The sequence below is a fragment of the Conger conger genome, chromosome 16 (genome assembly GCF_963514075.1).
Source record: "Conger conger chromosome 16, fConCon1.1, whole genome shotgun sequence".
NCBI lineage: Eukaryota > Metazoa > Chordata > Actinopteri > Anguilliformes > Congridae > Conger > Conger conger.
In genome coordinates this window covers 17,901,139-17,926,184 of record NC_083775.1, presented here as the reverse complement: position 1 = coordinate 17,926,184, position 25,046 = coordinate 17,901,139, and the positions used below count along the sequence as shown (strand labels likewise).

The window sequence follows — 25,046 nt, the reverse complement described above, 5'->3', positions numbered from 1 at the left end:
TCTCCATGTCTCCATTTTGAGTGGGTGGGTCTCATTAACATCAGTCCCTGAGCTCCTTTTAAAACCTGTGGGACAGAGAGCAGAGAGGACGGACAGTGCTGAGACGGGTGCGTGGGGGTTGGACCCAAAATGCACGACTCAGAAACAATAGTAATATAAAGACCCCTCAGGGCTTTATTCGGGACGAATCCCAGGAGAGTAGTCAACACAAGCAAAGTCCATACACGTAGATCCAGCCAAACAAATACAAAACAAACAAAAAGCACGGTGCCGAGGGAAGAGGCAATCTCGTAGTCGGTAGGCGTGCAGGGAGGTCCGGTAGCAGGAGAGCTGTCAGCGGGGCAGATGAACAGACGGACGGCAGGCAGAGGCGTAGTCGTGGACGAAGCGGGAGTCGAAACCATGAAACAATCAGCGGGGCAAAAGTACAAAAACGGTAGGCGGGGACGTAGTCAAGAACAAAACGAAGGTCACAAAACAGAAATCAATAATCGATGGTCAGTAAACAGGCGTGGATCGTAACGTGTAATCAAACAGTAAATAATGCTCAAGAGTTGCGTGAAAAAACAGAGGCAGACAATTTCGCAGTGAACAGTTGCGCGACTGGGCTATAAATGCAGGTGTAGACAGGTGTAGACAATTAGTTAGAGGGTAGCAAGGAAATGGAAAACAGGTGCAATGGATGACAAGTTTAACAAGGAGATTAGTAATCGTTAGTAATAAACCTATCCTGCCCTAGCATTAGTAAATTAGTAAATGACATGCACGAGAAACGTAAGGTAACATGAACACATGATTAGTCTTGTTAGTTTCTACCCAATCCTGATCTAGCGTTAGTAGTTTTAGTAAATAGACAAATAGAACATTAGGGGAGTGAAGGACAGAACGAGAGAGAGAGAGAGAGAGAAAAGGCGGAACGCAAGGTTTGCGGAAAAACATGTAAAAGTGTATGCAAAACAACGACCAGTTAACGTAACAATAAACATACATCGAAACATAACACAAAGCGAAACTAAGACGATAATCACTCAACATAACCAGGTAATATAATCGTACGAAAACATAACTAGACATGACAAGAAAATAAATCGTAACAAGAAATAAACTAAACAACATGACGAACCTAGACTAACATAATACATGATAAGACACTACGTGACTAAGACAACATGAAAAAACATAAATCAACATAAAACATGGTGAGACAGACCTGAAACGTGACAAGTGCACACACACCTGCTACACGTCTGGGGAGGGATTAGCTCATGGAGAACTGATTCACAGTCTAAAATGTTCTCTGGGCTATGAAATTCTGATAAAGATTTCTGCTGTGATTGGCTCCTCCCTCTGCATCTCCCTGACCGGCCCCTTATATCTGGGGCCTGCAGCCTCTCCTCTCCTCACACTCCAACCTGCTCATCTCTCAGCTGGACAGTAAGGGCCGTTCACACCACACACTGACAACATGCTGGGGACACTCTGCACTCTCATCGCTGTGCTCTCATGTAAGAAACTTATATTCATTTTATTAATTTATTAATTGTCATCCTACACTACCACCACCAGTAAGCAGCTTCAAAAACATTTAATTATTCTTCACAAAGGTAATTGTCCGCCTTTCGGATGAGGTAATTAATTCTTTCATGATGAACATGTTGAAGAAAAAATGCAGACTGCATCAATGATACTGAATATAAAAGAAAGTTAACCTGCTTGAAACCCACATAAAATAACTGTATTAAATGTGTTCTTGCCTATCTAACTTAGAACCACTTCGTCATGTGATAAACAAAAACAGTCAAAAATGTGTTCCCCAAAACCATTTAGTGGCTGAGTGCAGAGGCTCCTCCCTCCCCATCTCCCTGACCAGCCCCTTATATCTGGGGCCTGCAGCCTCTCCTCTCCTCACACTCCAACCTGCTCATCTCTCAGCTGGACAGTAAGGGCCGTTCACACCACACACTGACAACATGCTGGGGACACTCTGCACTCTCATCGCTGTGCTCTCATGTAAGAAACTTATATTCATCTTTATTCTAAAATTTTAATGCCACTTAAATGTTTCTTATGTGAGCTTCTTATTTCCCAGGTGTGAGTGGAGTGACAGTGGTGACACAGAAGCCTCCTGTTCTGACAGTGAGTGAAGGAGATACGGCCACTATGGACTGTAACCTGGGGACTGTGACTAAAAGTGGTGCTCGCTGGTGTAAGCAGGTTCCAGGAGGAGTTCCTCAGTATGTGCTGCGTTTCTACCACTCTTGGAGCTCTCCTGAATAAGGAGCTGGATTCTCCTCCACCCGCTTCACATCCAATCATCAGAGTGAATCTGATTATAGATTGATAATTAATAATGTGGAGGCAGGAGACTCAGCAGTGTATTTTTGTCATACATGGGACACCACAGCTAAAGAGGAGGTATCACAGTGATTCTCACCATGACAAAAACCTCTGAGCTTCACTTCTGCTTTAAAGCTGCTTCAGAAAGAAGAGAACTTCACACTCAGAGCAGGACGTGAATTCACTCGAGCCGAACCAGGAGTCCTCAACCATGTCAGTAACTGCACAAGGCCCAGATCACAGGTGCCAGAGACCTTGACTGGACAGGCATCTGCTGGTTTTTCCATTTGCATGGACACCAGTGATGGTCGTAATGGCAAAGGAATCCACACATCTCTATCACAGAGCCTGAATATGCTGCTGATTTAAAGAAACTGATACATTCCATTCCATACATTCCATTCCATTAATGGCATTTGGCAGACGCTCTTATCCAGAGCGACGTACAGTTGATTGGACTAAGCGGGAGACAATCCTCCCCTGGAGCAATGCAGGGTTAAGGGCCTTGCTCGAGGGCCCTTGCGGGTCCCTATCATGTACCTTAACCACTACACTACAGGCTGCCCTATACAGCACTCTAACTCTGAGCAGTGTGGATGTATGGCCTCTTAGAGGAATGCTGCTCCTCCATCTTCAGACAGAGACTGTAGTCAGAGGAAAAGAGGAAGAATCCTGCAGGATTGTGTCCCCTACCCCTGACCCTCCCACACCAGGAGTCACACAGTGTCCATCAGCATTCACACATGGAGGAAGTGAGGGACTCTGGTGCTCTGGAGTGTCTGTACTACAGATGTCTGCAAAGCCTTACTTAGGAGACTCCACATTAATAGCCAAAACAGAGCAGTACCCACTGCCATTAACAGCTTCATTCACGGAGTGAACTACTAATGATGTGAGCTGGTGCTCAAAGACTAGAGTTAAACACCTTCCTTCACAAATCAGTCCCACAGTAGAGTCATCACATGTGGGTGGAGATTCCCTTCCTACTAGACAAGCCCCACCTCCTCCCTTACTGCACATTTTTAAAAGCCCAAATAGATCATTCATCAGTTACGAGAGCCATTTCAGCTGTAGAGACAAAACACAGTTTTACTGAAAATCTATTCATTTTTCCATGATGCTAGTCCTCTGTAAGATAATGATTCACTTGTCATTTAAGAAATGTCCGATTAAACGAAATACATGATATAGCATTTTGGGGTATTTAGCAGACATGTTTATGCAGAGTGACTCATACAACTCACATACCCTTGACATGGAATCCAGTTATAGAGCTGGATATATTTACATTAGCATGTCAGGTTCCCACTGAGTAAGTGAATCCTGTCTAAGAGTTGAAAGTTGCTTAATTGTCATCCTACACTACCACCACCAGTAAGCAGCTTCAAAAACATTTAATTATTCTTCACAAAGGTAATTGTCCGCCTTTCGGATGAGGTAATTAATTCTTTCATGATGAACATGTTGAAGAAAAAATGCAGACTGCATCAATGATACTGAATATAAAAGAAAGTTAACCTGCTTGAAACCCACATAAAATAACTGTATTAAATGTGTTCTTGCCTATCTAACTTAGAACCACTTCGTCATGTGATAAACAAAAACAGTCAAAAATGTGTTCCCCAAAACCATTTAGTGGCTGAGTGCAGAGGCTCCTCCCTCCCCATCTCCCTGACCAGCCCCTTATATCTGGGGCCTGCAGCCTCTCCTCTCCTCACACTCCAACCTGCTCATCTCTCAGCTGGACAGTAAGGGCCGTTCACACCACACACTGACAACATGCTGGGGACACTCTGCACTCTCATCGTTGTGCTTTCATGTAAGAAACTTATATTCATCTTTATTCTAAAATTGTAATGCAACTTAAATGTTTCTTATGTGAGCTTCTTATTTCCCAGTTGTGAGTGGAGTGACAGTGGTGACACAGAAGCCTCCTGTTCTGACAGTGAGTAAAGGAGATACGGCCACTATGAACTGTAATCTGGGGACTGTGACTGATCGTGCTGCTTGGTGGTACAAGCAGGTTCCAGGAGAAGTTCCTCAGTTTGTGTTGCATTACCACATCACCGACAGCTCTCCCACATATGGAGCTGGATTCTCCTCCAGTCACTTCTCTTCTAAATGTCAGACTAAATCTGACTGTCAGTTAATAATTAATAATGTGGAGGCAGGAGACTCAGCAGTGTATTACTGTAACACATGGGACACCACAGCTAAAGAGTGGGTATCACAGTGATTCACACCATGACAAAAACCTCTGAGCTTCACTTCTGCTTTCAAGCTTCTTCATAAAGTAGTTCAAGCTCAGAGCAGAATGTGAATTCACTCAAGCTGAACTAGGGTCTCTTAACCAAGTCAGATCTCAGAACCAAGCCTAAATCATCCTGAATGCTTACTGTGTAGTTTGTATTGGTTTTGATAGAAATCTAAAGTCATGGCTTTTGTAAATAACCCCCTTAAGGTTTATTATTTTAGGTTAATAGGTTAAGGTTAATTTGCCAGATTACTATTTTGATATCTGCATAAAAGATTACCTGTAAGTACAGGCCTTATGCCAGCTACTGACTTCTATGGAAAAGGGTACTTTTATTTTAAAAAGGGTATCGCAAGATTTGTGCCCCAGCTTGATATCGGAATTAAAAGTTAAGCGTTAGCTCTCGTCAAAGACAGTACCCACATGCATAAAGTCAAGCAGTTTGTCAGTTTATGGACCCGTAATGAGGCACAAGCTCTTACGGTGGTGTTTTTACGATTTACTGTGCTAAAGGAAGAAAATAAACGGTAATTTCACCAGCAGTCAAGACTCTATGCCACTACATATTACGGGGATCCATACAGCTTTAGTAAGGATTTTTGTCAGGTTGTTGGTCATATGTTACCTCATTTGGAGACGTGTCTTGAGAAAATACATCTGTAGCATTTGGGGTGTGGGATAGTTTTAACAACAGATTTAAAAGCCCAACCAGCACGAAAAACTAACCCTTTCACAAATCATCAAATCCAAATATTTCCAATTTCAACATCCAATCCTTTTCACTATTTCATTTCAAACTTCACAGTAAACTTTCTAATAAATTCCTGCAACTATATCCATATCACAAACCTAATCTACTTACTCGTGTGCCACCAGTTCCCCAATTCCCTGCTTGTTTTTAATATATAAATCGCCCAGTCTTTATCACTTCAAACTGAACTTACTTGAGTAAACTTGTATAATCATTCAGTCACTAAACCGCAGTTTACCTCTCAGTCACTTTTCATTCACAGGGGATACAAAAAGATCATAGCAGGTTCACAAGTCCCAAACTTTTATTACATTTTGCATACTTGCACATTCATTTTTCATTTCTGCTATTTTCTTTTGTACTTTTTTTCCATTCATATTTTTTTATTCCCTGCCTAAAATAAGATGCCTTCTCCTGTGCAGAACTTAAGGCTGCAAAGGGTGGATTCCAGAGTCATACTTTCTTTATCTGTATGTTTTATTGGTTAACACATGTATTTTTTCTTTTAAAACACTTCATTCATATGCACACAATCAGGCTGTACATTAAAGTGTAGCAGTCACCCGTTTCATGGTGCTGGAGCAGTTTCTTTAGCAAATTATTTTCGTTGTTCGCTTATGTTCGGAATTTTTTTTCCTAAATTTCAGTTTGCAGCAGAGCAAACCTCCACTGGGTTGATTGGAGGGTGATTTGATTCACCTGCAGCTCAGGGTGTGGAAACTGGCTCTTAATTGGTCATTAAGAGCACTGTGGTGCATTCCCTTCTTGTCCAATCAGGGTGTGACGACGTGGTCACGTGCCTCCTGATTGATTCTCTGATCTTATCTTCTTGGTTTTGGTCTGTGTGGTAGAAAAGCCCTGAGCTAGAAATGCTGATCCTTTAGGGCTTCTTGATAATTGTTTGCTTGACTGGCTGTTAAATTTGAGATATGTTTTGTGTCATTATTTTGCCTGCATCAGGGCTTGAGGGGGTATTTGTGCAAAATCTATCGGTGAGCCCCAGTGACGGCCCTGTCCTGTCTTTTCTTTGAGTTCATTTTCTGTTCAATTCTTTGACCTGTCGAAAACTAAAAATAGATAATCAAAATGCTATTTCAAAATGACATGCACACAATGCATAAGAACCGGCTGTCTTTTCATTCATGACAACGCATCAATCAGTGAATCGAGCTCCTCAAAATGATTACTCACTGTGACATTGCTCCTAATACATAGTTCAATGGAAACTGATAACTGTAGCAACATTCCATATTTAGATCATCTTTAGTATTAATAAATCTATTGACCCCAATTACTTGGTGCATTTTAGCATATTATGATTGGATGTAATATTTCATCACCATCCTCTATCACAGGGCGGCCTGTAGCATAGTGGTTAGGGTACATGAGTGGCACACACAAGGTCAGTGGTTCTAATCCCGGTGTAGCCACAATAAGATCCGCACAGCCGTTGGGCCCTTGAGTGAGGCCCTTAACCTTGTATTGCTCCAGGGGAGGATTGTCTCCTGCTTAGTCTAATCAACTGTACGTCACACTGTCATGGTGTGAATCACTGTGATACTTAGTCACTCACAGAGCTGTCCCATGTGTTACAGTAATACACTGCTGAGTCTCCTGCCTCCACATTATTAATTAATAACTGACAGTCAGATGTAGTCTGACATTTAGAAGAGAAGTGACTGGAGGAGAATCCAGCTCCATATGTGGGAGAGCTGTGAGAGAGGTGGTAATACAACACAAACTGAGGAGCTCCACCTGGAACCTGCTTATTACCAGCGAGCACCACTATCAGTCACAGTCCCCAGGTTACAGTCCATAGTGGCCGTATCTCCTTTACTCACTGTCAGAACAGGAGGCTTCTGTGTCACCACTGTCACTCCACTCACACCTGGGATATAAGAAGCTCACATAAGAAACATTTAAGTTGCATTACAATTTTAGAATAAAGATGAATATAAGTTTCTTACATGAGAGTACAGCGATGAGAGTGCAGAGTGTCCCCAGCATGTTGTCAGTGTGTGGTGTGAACGGCCCTTACTGTCCAGCTGAGAGATGAGCAGGTTGGAGTGTGAGGAGAGGAGAGGCTGCAGGCCCCAGATATAAGGGGCCGGCCAGGGAGATGCAGAGGGAGGAGCTTCTGCACTCAACCAATCACAGCAGCTCAGGATTATTTCTACCATCATTATATTTGTATTATTTCAGCAGCACAGCTTTCATTTCACAACCAAGAAAACTTTTAAGGTGGTGCATTAATTTATATCTCCCCAAAAGTGTAGAAGTGTCAGGGGCGGCCTGTCGAGTAGTGGTTAAGGAATATGACTGGGACACGCAAGGATGGTGGTTCTTATCCCAGTGTAGCCACAATAAGATGCGCACAGCCGTTGGGCCCTTGAGCAAGGCCCTTAACCCTGCATTGCTCCAGGGGAGGATTGTCTCCTGCTTAGTCTAATCAACTGTATGTCGCTCTGGATGAGATGCCAAATGCCAGTAATGTAATATAAAAGCCATGTGCACTCTTGTGTGTGAGGGTGACTCCAATCTTTTCAGCCACCACCAGTGCTTGAAGTGGGCCAGTACTCACTGGTTCACAGTTTTGCTTTTTGGAGGAAGGCAAGTTTCTAGCATCCTAGCACTTATTTTAAGCTCCTGGTACCTTTTCCTCTTCATGTCAAATCATATTCTCCCTTTCTATAGGTTGCATGTCACAAGTTCAAGGGAATGTGTTGAAGTAGAATGAAAAGCCCAGGGAACTCCCTACTCTTTGTGATAGGGTGTCATGGGATCTTTAATGACAGCTTTTTTTTTCTTATTTCTCAGCCTCATAGTCAGTCCCTTGACTGTTATTGGCACTACTGTGCTTCTCATGTCTCATGACTGTGTGACCTGCTAATCATTACAATTTAATGACATCCTATACAAAATAATCTGTACAGAGATACTCTTGAAAAAAGGGGACTCTGTTATGATTTTTCATGGAGAATCTTCTTGTAATCAGATGGGTCCTCATATTGGTCTTAAAACCTGTTTTCAGTGACAATTCCAAATTGTATCAGATTATTTCTGAATCATGGAGTACTGCATATTGATCTAAATTCTGGCCACGAACATTTATCAGTATTTTGTCTTCTGAATACCCCTTGTTGACCTTGCTGTAAGACCAGAATGTGCAAGCTGAGAGGCAGAGACATTAAGGTCAAAGGCTGTCTGTCTGCTGGAGAGAGACAGAGAAAGATTCATAGTAAGCAGTTAATTCAGAAAGTGGTCTAATAGTAATAAGGATTATCACTGAAAGGTTATTTGTAATCACCTGATTGTCTTTGTTAACGCATATTGTCAATTAAGAATCAATTAAGAAAATTACCCTTACAAGTGACAATTCCAAATTGTATCAGATTATTTCTGAATCATGGAGTACTGCATATTGATCTAAATTCTCAAAAGACTCTGAGAGTGTTCTGTCAAGGTTCAGAGTTGTATCCATGATGTGTTTCAGTTCCCTCTTGCTGTGCACAAACTGAGCTGAGGTTTTTGTACGGGGGTGTGCATCATCTGTATCACTGTGGTATTCGGCCAAGGCACTAAACTGATTTTCACGGGTAAGTCTCTTTTCATTTCTTTATTTTTTCTGTTGTTCTTTGTGCACCTTTTTTTGTTTTTTCCGTGTAGCTTCGTAAGACATATGTTGGTGGTGCTTCATGTAGTTTTTGGCAGTTTGTTCTTGCCCTAACTGCTCATCTTGAGATGCATCTTTTTCTGTTATACCTAGTTTTGAGATATTTTGCATACTCATGCAAGAGACTGCTTTTTATCTATTCAAGATGTCTCAAGGAATAGTTTTTATGTAGAATTACATCGGCTATTTGGTATTGAGCCTGCTGTGTTTTACAGTTGTAACTTCATATTGAAGTTGATACCTAATATGTCTACATCCCATTTGCTATATATTGTAGATAATATATTGTTTTCTCATTTTACTAAATAGCAATCATGATAAGACTGTAATGATTTGTTTATTATGTATGAGTTAAGAAGTATATTGCATTTCTGGCACATAGTCTGGGATAGAAAGTAATGGAATCTACAGTAATATTCTTGAGTAAATTGAAATGCCAACATGAATGACCTGGTTCAATTAATTAATTTGTTAATTTTCTTGATTTATTCTTTTTTTTTGCAGACTCTTCTCTTGCTGCGCCAACACTCTCTCTCCTGCCTCCGTCCAGCGAGGAGCTGAAGACAGGCAAAGCCACGCTGGTGTGCCTGGCGCAGATGTCTGTTGGCTTCGCAGATGTCAGCTGGACATCGGGGGGGGAAGCCGTTACTGGCGATGTTTTTACTAGCGCCGCCGAGCAGAAATCCGACAAAAACTTCGGTTTGAGCAGCTTCTTAACCATCAAGACCTCCGAATGGATTAATGGCTGCTTCTTTACATGTAAAGTATCGGCCGGGTCTAAAACCTCAGAGAAAAGAATCAAACATTCTGATTGCAGTGAGTAAACTTTGTGCTTTCAAGACTCACGTTTGATCTCGCGTTGTAGCAAGGTTAGTCACATGTTGTGTTGTTTTAGAATGTACATTAATAGCCTCCGCTTTTGAGATTAAATATAGGCAATTCCGTGCGTTTTTGTGTGTCTGCTTGAAATGTTCAGAGATTAAATAAAAACCATTGCATATTAAAATGCTGATGTTTTATGTGTTTTAAGTTCAAAGTTCATACCCATAACCAGGGATAACTGCGCTGAAAGACCCGAGAGGGAAGTGCAATTTCAACTGCTACCTGCACAACAGAGATAAGGACCAGGGCCTATTTGATCATCTTTTTTTTCTTGCTTTTTTTTCATCATACCGCAACACGCAAATGTATGAACAAACCGCTTACCTAGCCAAGCACTGCTTACTTAGCCAAACCAAACATCCTAATACACAAATATCGATTTCCTGTTAGGAAATCTACCAGAAAGAATAAGGACCTGTCAGAAATGAGTCTTCAAGACCTTGCGCAATTTTACTTGTACACAGAAGGTGGCAGATTAGTGCTGGTAACATTGCGGGCGGCGGAGAGAAAATGGAAAAGGTCCTGTCTCCCCAGTGATATGGCTTCCTCCATGCCCTCTTATCATCTTTCCATTCCTCTGTCTCTCTAGCTCTTGACTGTTGAGGACTTTGTAGTTTCTTCCTCCCGTACGGCAAAGAATCTTGGGGTGACTCTTGATAACTGCCTCACCCTGGCTCCACAAGTATCCTCCACTGCCAGAACCTGCGGGTTCTTTCTGTATAATATACGCCGTATCCGTCATCTCCTGACTGAGAAAGCCACCCAGCTCCTAGTCCAGGCGCTCGTCATTTCCCGCCTGGATTACTGCAACTCCCTCCTAGCCGGTCTCCCAGCATGTGCCATCAAGCCCCTCCAGCTGGTCCAGAATGCTGCAGCCCGCCTGATCACCAGTCAGCCCAGGTCGGCTCATGTCACTCCGCTTCTCATTGGCCTCCACTGGCTTCCTATTGCCGCACGCATCCGTTTCAAGGCCCTAGTGTTGGCATTTCAGGCTGCTAAGGGGACTGCCCCACCTTACATACAATCCCTGATCACTCCCTACTCCCCAGCTAGACCACTCCGGTCTGCCAGCTCTGGTTGACTTACGGTTCCCTCTCTACGTGCACCTGGCGGTCGAGCTGCACGTTCACGCCTGTTTTCCGTTCTGGTTCCTCAGTGGTGGAATGACTTGCCTACCACTGTCAGAACAGCAGAATCGCTCCCCCTATTTCGACGCAGACTCAAAACCCACCTTTTCAAACTCTACCTTAGTCCTCCCTCCTGATTTCCCCTGCCCCTCCTTTCTGATATCCCTATCCTTGTCCAACCCCACCCCCGCCCCCCAAAAAAAATAAAAAATAAATAAATAAATAGCACGTCTGATGACAACTATGTTTAGAACAGCATTTCCTGTGTATTTTGCTAGTTTCTGGATGTGATGCTCTGACTTATGGTAGAACCTATGCACTTGTAAATCGCTTTGGATTAAAAGCATCTGCCAAATGACTAAAATGTAAATGTAAAAAATGTAACATTGCTATGATGTGCTTTGGTATTGTTAGGATAACAGCGTGTGATGGCGGTGGAAGGGGCTGCTTGAATCAGCTGCTGCTACAGGTACAGCCATGTTTATCCAGCAGAGGGCGATGGAGAGACAGTCCCGCAACTGAAACGGAGACACACCTGCAGGATTTGCACACACTATTTATAGCGGCATGCAAATGAGGGAGTGATTTCAGCTCCTTTCAGAACTCAGAATCACAGCCCCATGTCTGCTTATTGACCTGCAGGTGTGAGGAGGGCTGAAGCAGACTGCATCAAAAGCTTCTGTATCATTTTAATATCTTGAAAGAAATGAATGGCAATGCTCTGTCTTAGAGTGACTTTGATAGAAAAGGGAGACCAGCATAAACAATGTTCTTTAATTTTTTCATATTCCGTTTCGGCAACGTTTGAAAAACCCTAACCAAAGCGACACTGAATGGGATATCATTGAGTATTATAAATTATTTCTTTCAGATCATTTTGTAGGCCTGTTGTGCTGCTGAGGTGATTAAGGTCAGCCCTGTGTGCTCTCCATGTCTCCATTGTGAGTGGGAGGGTATCATTAACATCAGTCCCTGAGCTCCTTTTAAAACTTGTGGGACAGAGAGCAGAGAGGACGGACAGTGCACACACACCTGTTACACGTCTGGGGAGGGATTAGCTCATGGAGAACTGATTCACAGTCTAAAATGTTCTCTGGGCTATGAAATTCTGGTAAAGATTTCTGCTGTGATTGGGTTAGTGCAAAGGCTCCTCCCTCTCCATCTCCCAGACCGGCCCCTTATATCTGGGGCCTGCAGTCTCTCCTCTCCTCACACTCCAACCTGCTCATCTCTCAGCTGGACAGTAAGGGCCGTTCACACCACACACTGACAACATGCTGGGGACACTCTGCACTCTCATCACTGTGCTCTCATGTAAGAAACTTATATTCATCTTTTTTCTAAAATCTTAATTCAACTTAAATGTTTCTTATGCGAGTTTCTTATTTCCCAGGTGTGAGTGGAGTGACAGTGGTGACACAGAAGCCTCCTGTTCTGACAGTGAGTAAAGGAGATACGGCCACTATGGACTGTAACCTGGGGACTGTGACTACTAGTGCTGCTCGCTGGTACAAGCAGGTTCCAGGGGGAATTCCTCAGTTTGTGCTGCGTTTCTACCACACTTGGAGCTCTCCTGAATATGGAGCTGGATTCTCCTCCACCCGTTTCACATCCAATCATCAGACTAAATCTGATTATAGATTGATAATTAATAAATCAGAGGCAGGAGACTCAGCAGTGTATTACTGTAGCACATTGGATGACTCTGCTAAAGAGTGGGTATCACAGTGATTCACACCATGACAAAAACCTCTGAGCTTCACTTCTGCTTTAAAGCTTCTTCAAAAAGAGGAGAACTTCACACTCGGAGCAGGATGTGAATTCACTCGAACTGAACCATGAGTCCTCAACCATGTCAGTAACTGCACAAGTCCCAGATCACAGGAGCCAGAGACCTTTACTGGACAGGCACCTGCTGGTTTTGCCATGTACATGGACACCAGTGATGGACTTAATGGCAAAGGAATCCACACATCTCTATCACAGAGCCCGAATATGCTGCTAATTTAAAGAAACTGATACATTACATTACATTACATTAATGGCATTTGGCAGACGCTCTTATCCAGAGTGACGTGCAGTTGATTAGACTAAGCAGGAGACAATCCTCCCTTGGAGCAATGCAGGGTTAAGGGCCTTGCTCAAGGGCCCTTGCGGGTCCCTATCATGTACCTTAACCACTACGCTACAGGCCGCCCTATACAGCACTCTAACTCTGAGCAGTGTGGATGTACGGCCTCTTAGAGGAATGCTGCTCCTCCATCTTCAGACAGAGACTGGAGTCAGAGGAGAAGAGGAAGAGTCCTGTAGGATTGTGTCCCCTCCCCCTGACCCTCCCACACCAGGAGTCACACAGCGTCCATCAGCATTCACACATGGAGGAAGTGAGGGACTCTGGTGCTCTGGAATGTCTGTACTACAGACGTCTGCAAAGCCTTACTTAGGAGACTCCACATTACACAGCCAAAACAGAGCAGTACCCACTGCCATGAACAGCTTTATTTACAGAGTGAACGAGTCATCACCTGTGGGTGGAGATTCCCTTTCTACTAGACAAGCCCCACCTCCTCCCTAACTGCACATTTTTAAAAGCCAAAATTAATAATTTCATCAGCTTAATCTGAACAGTCATAAGGAGCCATTTCAGCTGTACAGACAAATCACAGTTTTACTGAAAATCTTTTTCCATGATGCTAGTCCTCTGTAAGATGATGATTATCTTGTCTTTTATTAAATTGGGCATTTCTTTAATTATATTAAATAACATTTACATTTACCAAATGTAATTTTTTGACATGGAACCAATGTACACTCAGTGAGCAATTTATTAGGTAGACCTGTACACCAACTTTTGAATGCAAATATTGAATCAGCCAATCACGTGGCAGCAAATAAATGCAGAAAAGCATGCAGACATAATCAAAAAGTTAATCTGTTGTTCAGACCAATTGTCAGAATGGGGAAGAAATGTGATCTGAGTGACTTTGACTGTGTTATAATTGTTGGTGCCAGACAAGGTGGTTTGACAATCTCAGAAACTGCTGATCTCCTGGGATTTTCACGCACAATTGTCTCCAGAGTTTGCAGAGAATGGTGTGAAAAACAAAAAACCTCCAGTGAGCAGCAGTTCTGCAGGCAAAAACATGTTGTTAATGAGAGAGGTCAGAAGAGAAGGGCCTGACTGGGCGAAGCTGACAGGAAGGTGACAGTAAATTACCTCACATTGCAACAGTGGTGTGCAGATGAGCATCTCTGAATACACAATGTGTAAAACCTCTTTGATAGGCTACAGCAGCAGAAGACCAATAAGTCTAAAGAATAAGTCTAATAAGTCTAATCGACATGGCTCAGGCAGTAAGAGCAGTCGTCTGGCAGTCGGAGGGTTGCCGGTTCAATCCCCCGCCTGGGCTGTGTCGAAGTGTCCCTGAGCAAGACACCTAACCCCCAAATGCTCCTGACAAGCTGGTCGGTGCCTTGCATGGCAGCTAATCGCCGTCGGTGCGTGAGTGTGTGTATGAATGGGTGAATGAGAAGCATCAATTGTACAGCGCTTTGGATAAAGGCGCTATATAAATGCCAACCATAATAAATACCTAAAAAAAGGTGCTCACTGAGTGTATACGCATCTGCTGTAACAGTCCTGTTCACTGGATCCAACTTGGTCCAACCCGTCAGCCCATTCAGTGCTTCTCTGCTGTATATGCATGCTATATATTCGCCAAGGGAAAACATAAACACCCATCTTCCAAGGATAGCATTAAGATGCAAATTTTAAGTTCTTCAATGTTTTCATGAATTATATGAATATCCACTTAATATATATATTTTTTTATTTCATGTGAGGTTGAAATATTAGAGCTGGTTCAGCTGCAGGGAGAAAGCACAATGGAAAATATGTTTAGCGTCTATGAGGAGAATTCTCTACAGGACAATGAGTAACATCTTTACTTGAATTGGATTTTTGATTAATGGCATTCCATAACATTTTAGGCATTTAGTAGACACGTTTATGCAGTGTGACTTACACAGCTCACATACACTTTACATGGAATCAGTTGTATAGCTGGATATATTTAATTGAAGCAATTCAGGTCCCCACTAAGTATTGGAATCCAGTCTAAGAGTTTAAAGTTGCTTAATCGCCATCCTACACTACTACCACCAGTTAGCAGCTTCAATAACATTGAATTATTCTCCACAAAGGTAATTGTCCTCCTCTGTAATGTGATGATTCATTATGACATGATGAAGATGTTGAAGAAAAAATGCAGACTGGCAGAGATGAAAGTGAATATAAAAAAAGTTAACCAGCTTTAAACTCACATAAAATAACTGGATTAAATGCGTTCTTGCTTATGCAACTCAAAACCACTTTGCCATGAGAAACACAAAAACAGGAAAACATATTTTTGTTCCATAAAATAATTTCTTAGCTGAGTGCAGAGGCTCCTCCCTCCCCATCTCCCTGACCGGCCCCTTATATCTGGGGCCTGCAGCCTCTCCTCTCCTCACACTCCAACCTGCTCATCTCTCAGCTGGACAGTAAGGGCCGTTCACACCACACACTGACAACATGCTGGGGACACTCTGCACTCTCATCGCTGTACTCTCATGTAAGAAACTTATATTCATCTTTATTCTAAAATTCTAATGCCACTTAAATGTTTCTTATGTGAGCTTCTTATTTCCCAGGTGTGAGTGGAGTGACAGTGGTGACACAGAAGCCTCCTGTTCTGACAGTGAGTAAAGGAAATACGGCCACTATGGACTGTAACCTGGGGACTGTGACTGATAGTGGTGCTCGTTGGTACAAGCAGGTTCCAGGTGGAGTTCCTCAGTATGTGATGTTTTTCTACCATGGTGACAGCTCTCCCTTCTATGGAGCTGGTTTCTCCTCCACCCGTTTCTCATGCAATCATCAGAGTAAATCTGATTATAGATTGATCATTAAAAATGTGGAGGCAGGAGACTCAGCAGTGTATTACTGTCATACATGGGACAGCACAGCTAAAGAGAACGTATCACAGTGATTCACACCATGACAAAAACCTCTGAGCTTCACTTCTGCTTTCAAGCTTCTTCATGAAGTAGTTCAAGCTCAGAGCAGAATGTGAATTCACTCAAGCTGAACTAGGATCGCTTAGACAAGTCAAAGCTCAGAACCAAGCCTAAATCATCCTGAATGCTTACTGTGTAGTCTGTATTGGTTTTGATAGAAATCTAAAGTCATGGCTTTCATAAGGATTTTTGTCAGGTTGTTGGTCATATGTTAGCTCATTGGAGAAAATACATCTGTAGCATTTGGGGTGTGAGATAGTTTTAACATCAGATTTAAAAGCCCAAATAGCTCAATAGGGCATTTCAAATTTCAAATTTCACAGTAAACTTTCAAATAAATTCCTGCAACTATATCCATATCACTAATCTAGTCTACTTACTGGTGTGCCACCAGTTCCCCAATTCCCTGCTTGATTTTTATATATAAATCGCTCAGTCTGTATCACTTCAAACTGAACTTATGTGAGTAAACTTGTACAATCATCAAGGCTGAGTCACTAAACCACAGTTTACCTCTCAGTCACTTTTCATTCAAAGGGGATACAAAAACATCATAGAATGTTCACAAGGCCCAAACCTTTATTACATTTTGAATACTTGCACATTCTTTTCATTTGTGCTATTTTCTTTTGTACTTTGTTTCCATTCATATTTTTTTATTCGCTGCTTAAAATAAGCTGCCTTCTCCTGTGCTGAACCAGAACTTAAGGCTGCAAAGGGTGGATTCCACACTCATACTTCCTTTATCTGTATGTTTTATTGGTTAACAAATTTATTTTTTCTTTTAAAACACTCCATTCATATGCAAACAATCAGGCTATACATTCAAGTGTAGCAGTCACCCATTTTCTGGTGCCGGCTCGGAGTTCCTTTAGGGAGTTATTTTCCTTGTTCGCTTATGTTGGGAATTGTTTTTCCTCCATTTCAGTTTGCAGCAGAGCAAACTGCCCTGCACGTCTTTTGAGTGAGTTCATTTTCTGTTTATTTACAATTCTTTGACCTTGCGGTCATTTTTCAATAATAGACACAAAAGTAAAAATGGAATTCAAAACACCTTTTTCATTCATTACAATGCATCTATCAGTGAATCCAACTTCTCAAAATGATTAGAAACTGTAACATTACTCCTAATACATAGTTCAATGTAAACTGATTACTGTATCAACATTCCAAATTTAGATCATGAATGTTTTCGTATCAATATATTTATTTTCACCAATTACTTGCATATTATCATGGGATGTAATATTTCCTCACCATCCTTTTCTTATTTTTTGCATGCCCCCCTCAGTTTGTACGTTTGAGCTGGTGATCTAAATAAATGTTCCTGTAGTATTTCATGACCAATGATTTTGGAAGTGCAAGATTTCTTCAAAGATGCAGTAATGCAAGGCTTCAGACATAGGACAGTCATTTAGTAATACTTTTACCAACACGGCTGAGAGATCCGAGTTCAGTTTGAGTGAATATCACATTCTGCTCTGAGCTTCCACTCATTTATGTAGAAGCTTTAAAGCAGAAGTGAAGCTCAGAGGTTTTTGTCATGGTGTGAATCACTGTGATACATACTCAATCACAGAGCTGTCCCATGTGTTACAGTAATACACTGCTGAGTCTCCTGCCTCCACATTATTAATTATTAACTGGCAGTCAGATTCAGTCTGACATTTAGAAGAGAAGTGACTGGAGGAGAATCCAGCTCCATATGTGGGAGAGCTGTGAGTGATGTGGTAATACAGCACAAACTGAGGAACTCCACCTGGAACCTGCTTGTACCACCGAGCAGTCTGACCAGTCACAGTCCCCAGGTTACAGTCCATAGTGGCCGTATCTCCTTTACTCACTGTCAGAACAGGAGGCTTCTGTGTCACCACTGTTACTCCACTCACACCTGGGAAATAAGTTCATGATTCATGAACCTGTTCATGTTTCTACATGATTATCATACTGTATGAACAAAATTTTAAATTTCAGTAAGAAGCTAATATAAGAAACATGGAAGTTACATTTAAATTCTAAAATACGTTTCTTACATGAGAGCACAGCGATGAGAGTGCAGAGTGTCTCCAGCATGTTGTCAGTGTGTGGTGTGAACGGCCCTTACTGTCCAGCTGAGAGATGAGCAGGTTGGAGTGTGAGGAGAGGAGAGGCTGTAGGCCCCAGATATAAGGGGCCTGTCAGGGAGATGGGGAGGGAGGAGCCTCTGAACTCAGCCAATCACAGCAGCTTGTAAAACCCCACGCTAACCCAATGATGGAATTTAGCGGGGGCCGAAGGGGGTTTTGCGTGCTTGTCCTTCTGGCGTTGCTGGGAGAACATTAGTTGGGTTAATTATTATCCTCCGTACAAGAACAGAGCATAATTATGTTTGAGAATATACTGGGTCCGTTGCCACGGGTCGGATATGGATTGACCTGCTCCATATCCCGCTTATAGCTGGCCAGAAACGGATCAGTACAATTCTTAATATTCTCCGTTCTCAAACGGGGCCATATTGTATGCTTAGTGGTTACTATAGTTTTACTAATTTATCTGACTCCATTTAAAATATAATTTAGAAATTTGGGTTTGCAACTTACGCGGACCTCGGGAGTGATTACATTCGACTTGTACCTGCGCCACCATTACTCAATATATGCTCCCGGGATTAGCATTACTGCTGAAATCTCAGTTTGGTGGAGAACTCAGAGGCTGAGGGTCCAGTCAACACAATACATGCAAACCTGCCATGATAGTTGCGAGCCCAGGTCGGCGTAGCATTATCTGGGCTCCTTAGAGCTAATTTGGCAGGAACCAGCGCCGTAATGCCCATGGGTTCCCTTCGCACCAAATCACAAGAGCCATGCGTCACCCCACCCTTTAAGGGACAGAAATTGCTCGCCTCACAGCTTTGAACTACCACAGGTGTACTGCCCCGCAGATCGGTTGGTCTTTGGCCACCATTTCCCCCTGAGTATTCAGTTGTAATTTAGGCTGAAAAGGTACAAGATGAATTAGAGTCATGGAGATCACGCAAGTTACAAACAAAATAGTTTATTCGCAGACAGGTAGGTTATTAGCTTTATAATATCACATTCAAGTACAAAATACACAAATTAAGAATAAAAATAGAGTAAATAATCATACCTAGCCTGCTTGGACTACACACAAACACAGAGTATAGAATATGCCGTGTGGAAAGTCGAATACAATCTTCCTGATACTTACATACACGTACAATATGCTGTGTGGGAAGTCGAATACGATCTTCCCAGATTGGTCTGTCTCCCTTGCTTTTATGCCAAATCATACGATTGGAACCAGGCGGCAGTGCCATAAATCAACCTGGAGGGGTGGTCAAATCTGGAATTTAGACCCCCACCGTTGGGGGTTGTTGAGTAGGGAAAATGAGATGATTACCAAGAGAGGACGTGTAGGTTTTCCCTTGGGATACTGAAACTATAGTTTATTAAATTCCATTTGGTATGAAATGTATCTCATCCGATTCCTTGATTTTATCAGATCACATCCATACCAAACAGATTACCCTTATGGTTTATTATGTTGCAGTTATCATGAAACTTCCCTCCTGATTATTCATTTTACATGCAATTCCTGTTACCATTACATAAGACTGAATGCAATAATACAAGGATCACATGGGCAATGTTTTCAAGGTGTTACCAGGTCTATTTACTATCTTAATAGCAGTTTTGAATATTTAATCCAAGAGAGCAGTCACCGGTGTAATGGCAGCAGTGCCCAAATGAGGGCACTGTGGCATTGTCCGGAGTCTTCCCCCTTGGAAGTGACCAGGTATGGGGTCACAGGGAGGTCACCAATGTTCGGGAGGATTCTTTTCCCATGACCCAACTGGCCTTGGACCACTCATACATCTTAACTCCCCAACAGGTAGTCTAAACAACATTGAAACCCCAGCTCTCAGGCCCCTCACAAATGGCAGCCCTTCCTGACCTTAACCACTATGCTACAGGCTGCCCCATCATATCTATGAATGCTTTCATGATAACTGCATTATGCTGTAAATATGTATTTGTGCCTCTCATGGTAATATACCTTTTGGATAAACCTGATTTGGGTGAATGAAAGGAAAGGAGACACCCCAGACTGTTTGGTTTCTTCTCCTTATCTCCGAAATCCCGGCCTTAGTTCTTGACCCTAAAAGTGAGTCACCCATCTATAATTTACAGCCAGGCCCACCAGACAGGGGGCTCAAACACATGGCTTCTACAGAGACAGCTTTTGCCCAGTTTCCCCTCGGCTCCTGAATGGTTATGATATCAACGGTAGACTGTTACAAAAACTAGACCATTACACAAGTCGCACTGAACCAATCAGAATAACACCAAACATCACTATATTCTGACCTGGGATTATCATGAAACACATGAGAAAGGGGGGCCCCCAGGGCCCAAGAAGGTGCCTCTAAGAATCCTTCTCTAGCTCTCCCCCACAGGCATGTGTGCCAACTGTGGGGACTAACAATGTATGCTCCAGGAGGGGGAAGTCAGCATGCTGACCAGCGCATGAGACCAAATGTTACTTATGACTGGCTTACAAGCTCAAGATTCTTCCTCCCATTATTACATTCGTATTATTTCGGCAGCACAGCATTCATTTCACAACCAAGAAAACCTTTAAGGTGGTGCATTAATTTTTATCCAATCAGCTGATGTCTCCACAAAAGTGTAGAAGTGTAGGGGGCGGCCTGTAGAGCAGTGGTTAAGGAACATGACTGGGACACACAAGGTTGGTGGTTCTTATCCCAGTGTAGCCACAATAAGATGCGCACAGCCATTGGGCCGTTGAGCAAGGCCCTTAGCCCTGCATTGCTCCAGGGGAGGATTGTCTCCTGCTAAGTCTAATCAACTGTATGTCGCTCTGGATAAGATGCCAAATGCCAGTAATGTAATGTAAAAGCCATGTGCACTCTTGTGTCTGAGGGGGCCACCACCAGTGCTTGAAGTGGGCCAGTACTCACTGGATCACAGCTTTGCTTTTTGGAGGAAGGCAAGTTTCTAGCATACCAGCACTTATTTTAAGCTCCTGGTACCTCTTTGTGTCAAATCATATTCTCCCTTTCTATAGGTTGCATGTCACAAATTCATTTTGGAAAGACCAGGGAAGATGGCCAGGGAAAGGAATGGAACTCCCTACTCTTTGTGATTTAGCATCTGGGTGTCATGGGATCTTTAATGACAGCTGCCTGTTTTTCTTTTCTTATTTCTCAGCCTCATAGTCAGTCCCTTGACTGTTATTGGCACTACTGTGGTTCTCATGTCTCATGACTGTGTGACCCGCTCATCATTACAATTTAATGACATACTATACAAAATAATCTGTACAGAGATACACTTGAAAACGGGACTCTGGTATAACTTTTCATGGAGAATCTTCTTGCTGGGTCCTCATATTGGTCTTAAAACCTGTTCACGGTGACAACTCCAAATTGTATCAGATTATTTCTGAACCATGGAGTACTGCATATTGATCTAAATTCTCAAAAGACTCTGAGAGTGTTCTGTTGAGGATTTCAGTTCAGAGCTGTATCCATGATGTGTTTCAGTTCCCTCTTGCTGTGCACAAACTGAGCTGAGGTTTTTGTACGGGGGTGTGCATCATCTGTATCACTGTGGTATTCGGCCAAGGCACTAAACTGATTGTCACTGGTAAGTCTCTTTTTAATTCTTAATTTTCTCTGTTGTTCTTTGTGCGCCTTTTTTGGTTTTTGTGTAGTTTTGTCAGACACATGTTGGTGGTGCTTAATGTTTTTAAGTTATGAAATGGTGGTTTGTGCTTGCCGTAGCTGTTCATTTAGAGACGCATGTTCCTCACAGAAGAAAATTACTTGCGTCTCTTGGTGTTTTTTCTCCAGGGTTTAGTTTCCCAATATTTAGAATATTCATGCAGATTGGTTTTTATCAAATCAAGATATCTCAATTAATAATCTTTACATAAAAAGGACTATTTGTTATTTTGCCAACTGCATTTTACAGATGTACCTTAGCATTGATGTTGAAACCTAATGATTACATGCTGTTTGCAATAGTTTGTAGTGAATATTTTATTTTAGCATTCTGATATAGCACCCATGATGAGGCCAAAATGATTTGTTTATTTCCAAAATGGGACTGGGAATTTGTTTATTTACTGAATGTATTCCGTTTTTGCAGACTCTTCTCTTGCTGCGCCTACACTCTCTCTCCTGCCTCCGTCCAGCGAGGAGCTGAAGACAGACAAAGCCACCCTGGTGTGCCTGGCGCAGATGTCCATTGGGTTCGCAGATGTCAGCTGGACATCGGGGGGGAAAGCCGTTACTGGCGGTGTTTTTACCAGCGCCGCCGAACAGAAATCGGACAAAAACTTCGGTTTGAGCAGCTTCTTAACCATCAAGACCTCCGAATGGATTAGTGGCCGCGTCTTTGCCTGTAAAGTATCGGTGGGGTCTAAAACCTCGGAGAAAATAATCCAAGATTCGGATTGTAGTGAGTAAACTTTGTGCTTTGACGTTTTTGATCTCGATTTGTATCTGCAAGGCTGACGTTAGTCTCGCCATATGTTGTGTTGCCTTAATAAATGTGAGTGAATTATTTTTAAAATAACGTCAATACACTTTCGAGATTAAATGTACGTTATTGCATGCGTTTGTTTGTGTGTGCTTGAAATGAAATAAAATGCATGTATTAAAATGCTGTCTCTGTGTGTACGTTGCCTATAGTAGCCTATATATATATATGGACAGTCTTTGGACTGTGGGAGGAAACCGGAGTACCCGGAGGACACCCACGCGAACACAGGGAGAACATGCAAACTCCACACAGAGAGGCCCCGGCCGACTGGGATTCGAACCCAGGATGGCAGTGCTACCCACTGTACCATCTATGCCGCCTATACGTATATATATATATATATATATATATATATATATATATATATATATATAATCAGTACTTTAGATCCACTCAAAGATGCATTCTGTGTTCAGAGATGCTCTTCTGAATACCAATGTTGTAATGTATGGTTATTTGCGTAACTGTGACCTTCCAGCTTTGACCAGTCTGGCCATTCTCCTCTGACATATCTCATTAACTAGCCATTTCTGTCTGCAGAACTGCTGCATATTGGATTTTTTGTTTTGTTTGCTTTTTGCACCATTCTTTGCAAACTCTAGAGACTAGTGTGTATGAAAATCCCATGAGATTAGCAGTTTCTGAGATACTCTAACCAGACTGTCTGCCACCAACAATCATTCCACGGTCAAAGTCACTTAGATCAAATCTTCCCCATTCTGATGGTTGATGTGAACATTAACTGAAGCTCCTGACCCATATCTACATGATTGTATGCACTGCACTGCTGCCACACAATTGGCGTGATTAGATAATCACATGAATAAGTAGGTGTAATAAAGTCCAGGAATGTCCATGTTCAGGAAGTCATGGCATGCAATAGGACTATTTTATGTCATTATGTTAATTTGTCTCCAACACTGAAATGGGGGGCTACGTACAGTATAAAAAGTGCTGCAATTACTAAATGGTGAAACCAAACTGTATGAAAAGACACTGTTATAAAGGTTTGTGAAGCAAATGCGAGTTGTTTGATGTTTTTCCTCTGTCATCAATTAGAAAACTCAGAAAAGTGCAAGGTGTGTCCAAACTTTTGTCTGGTACTGTATATACCAGAGAGTGACACTTTCAAACAGCATAGTTGATAAATGCCAGTGTCTATGGCACATCGGTTTGCACCAGAGGAATAGTGCAAACCGATGTCCTCGAAAGGAATAGAGCAGCATAGAAATACAAGCTAAGTTCCTTAGACATTGCTCAATCCCTGACCCAACACTACTGTGTCTTCTCAGCAACCTTGTGACACACCAATGTAACTGAAATATTAAGATGGCTCATGCTTTGTGTGTTGGCTGCATCGAGATGGGTGGCCATTTGCAGTAGTTTGTCTTGCAAGCCCTACTTATCCTACAGAGGGTGATAGAGAATCGGCCACAGAAACTGAAACACACCTGCTGGATTTGCAATCTTTTTTGAGAGCGGCATGCAAATCAGAGTGATTTTTAGCTCCCACAACTCATAGGGAAACTCCCCTGTTTGCTTCTAGACCTGCAGGTGCACAGTGCAATATTAGTTCAGCTTATGATAGTGCTCTCGGTTACAGGAAAATAAGGGAAATGAAGATAGAAATAACATTGAACTGAATGTGTTGCAGAAAGTTCTCACATCAGCAAAACAAAGTCATGTGAATGCTCTCTAATGACAAGGTAGCTGACGGTACTTCTTTGTCCTTTTCTTGTGCGTATCAGATTATTGTGGTTTCAAAAATAACTAGAACATACAACTACCTCTGATTGTAAAAACAAATGTAAGTCAAGCTTAACCATGGTACAGATGTGATTTCTCCAGAATCCTGAGATTCCCACAGTACCACCTGTTGAGAATTGCGTAGCGTAATAAGCCTGACATATACTGTATATACACACCACAACCTGCTTTTCAGGATAAACATTTTGTTATCTATCAATAAATAAAATTGTACATATGTATATAGCATATTTTACAAATAATTTGTTGCAATACTCTTCACAGTATATCCTGGCCTAACTTTCACAAAGCAAGCCAAAGGTGACAGTGCCAAGAAAAAATTCCCTGGGTGACATATTGGAGGAAACCTTGGGAAGAGCCCATAGGGGGAGTAAACACAAATACCAGTGTAGGAGATGAACATTAGAGTTTGGAGCACCCTCTAGTGTTAATCTTCTGCACTGTAAAGTAAACCCAACATTATCTAAACCCAATGCAACTCCCAGGACACTGATCTGGGCATGTCATTCTGATACACCAGCACCACATGAAATCAGTGTGTGCTTGTTTGTGGATAAATACAGCAATAGTAATGCACACAACATATACAATAATCATATAACCACCAAACATCTGCTCATCACCCAGG

The 25,046-nt window shown here is 42.2% G+C and overlaps 2 protein-coding genes across 9 annotated transcripts in view; both read left to right on the top strand.

Moving 5' to 3' along the window:
• LOC133114377 (immunoglobulin lambda-1 light chain-like) overlaps positions 1-10,021 on the top strand; it is an 85,412-nt gene extending 75,391 nt beyond the window's left edge. For 2 of the 6 annotated variants that reach the window (XM_061223692.1, XM_061223693.1), the window contains exons 3-4: positions 8,909-8,938; positions 9,520-10,021. In XM_061223692.1, coding sequence (XP_061079676.1) covers positions 8,909-8,938; positions 9,520-9,839 — 350 coding nt within the window. In that variant the 3' untranslated portion in view covers positions 9,840-10,021. Of the gene's footprint in view, positions 1-2,095; positions 2,235-4,045; positions 4,157-4,235; positions 4,566-7,355; positions 7,584-8,835; positions 8,939-9,519 lie in introns of those variants that run through there. The other 4 variants (XM_061223690.1, XR_009705552.1, XR_009705551.1 and 1 more) reach the window with 4 other exon arrangements.
• Positions 1,925-22,771, top strand: LOC133114375 (immunoglobulin lambda-1 light chain-like). 3 transcript variants are annotated; one of them, XM_061223688.1, is made up of 4 exons: positions 1,925-2,010; positions 12,418-12,747; positions 21,722-21,751; positions 22,256-22,771. In XM_061223688.1, the coding sequence occupies exons 1-4, from the start codon at positions 1,971-1,973 to the stop codon at positions 22,573-22,575; spliced, it is 720 nt and encodes a 239-aa protein (XP_061079672.1). In that variant the 5' UTR covers positions 1,925-1,970; the 3' UTR covers positions 22,576-22,771. The 3 variants fall into 3 exon arrangements, with proteins under 3 accessions (XP_061079672.1, XP_061079671.1, XP_061079670.1); XM_061223687.1 differs by lacking the exon at positions 1,925-2,010 and adding an exon at positions 12,145-12,338; XM_061223686.1 differs by lacking the exons at positions 1,925-2,010; positions 12,418-12,747 and adding exons at positions 15,543-15,637; positions 15,717-16,046.
• The last annotated feature ends 2,275 nt before the right edge of the window (positions 22,772-25,046 follow it).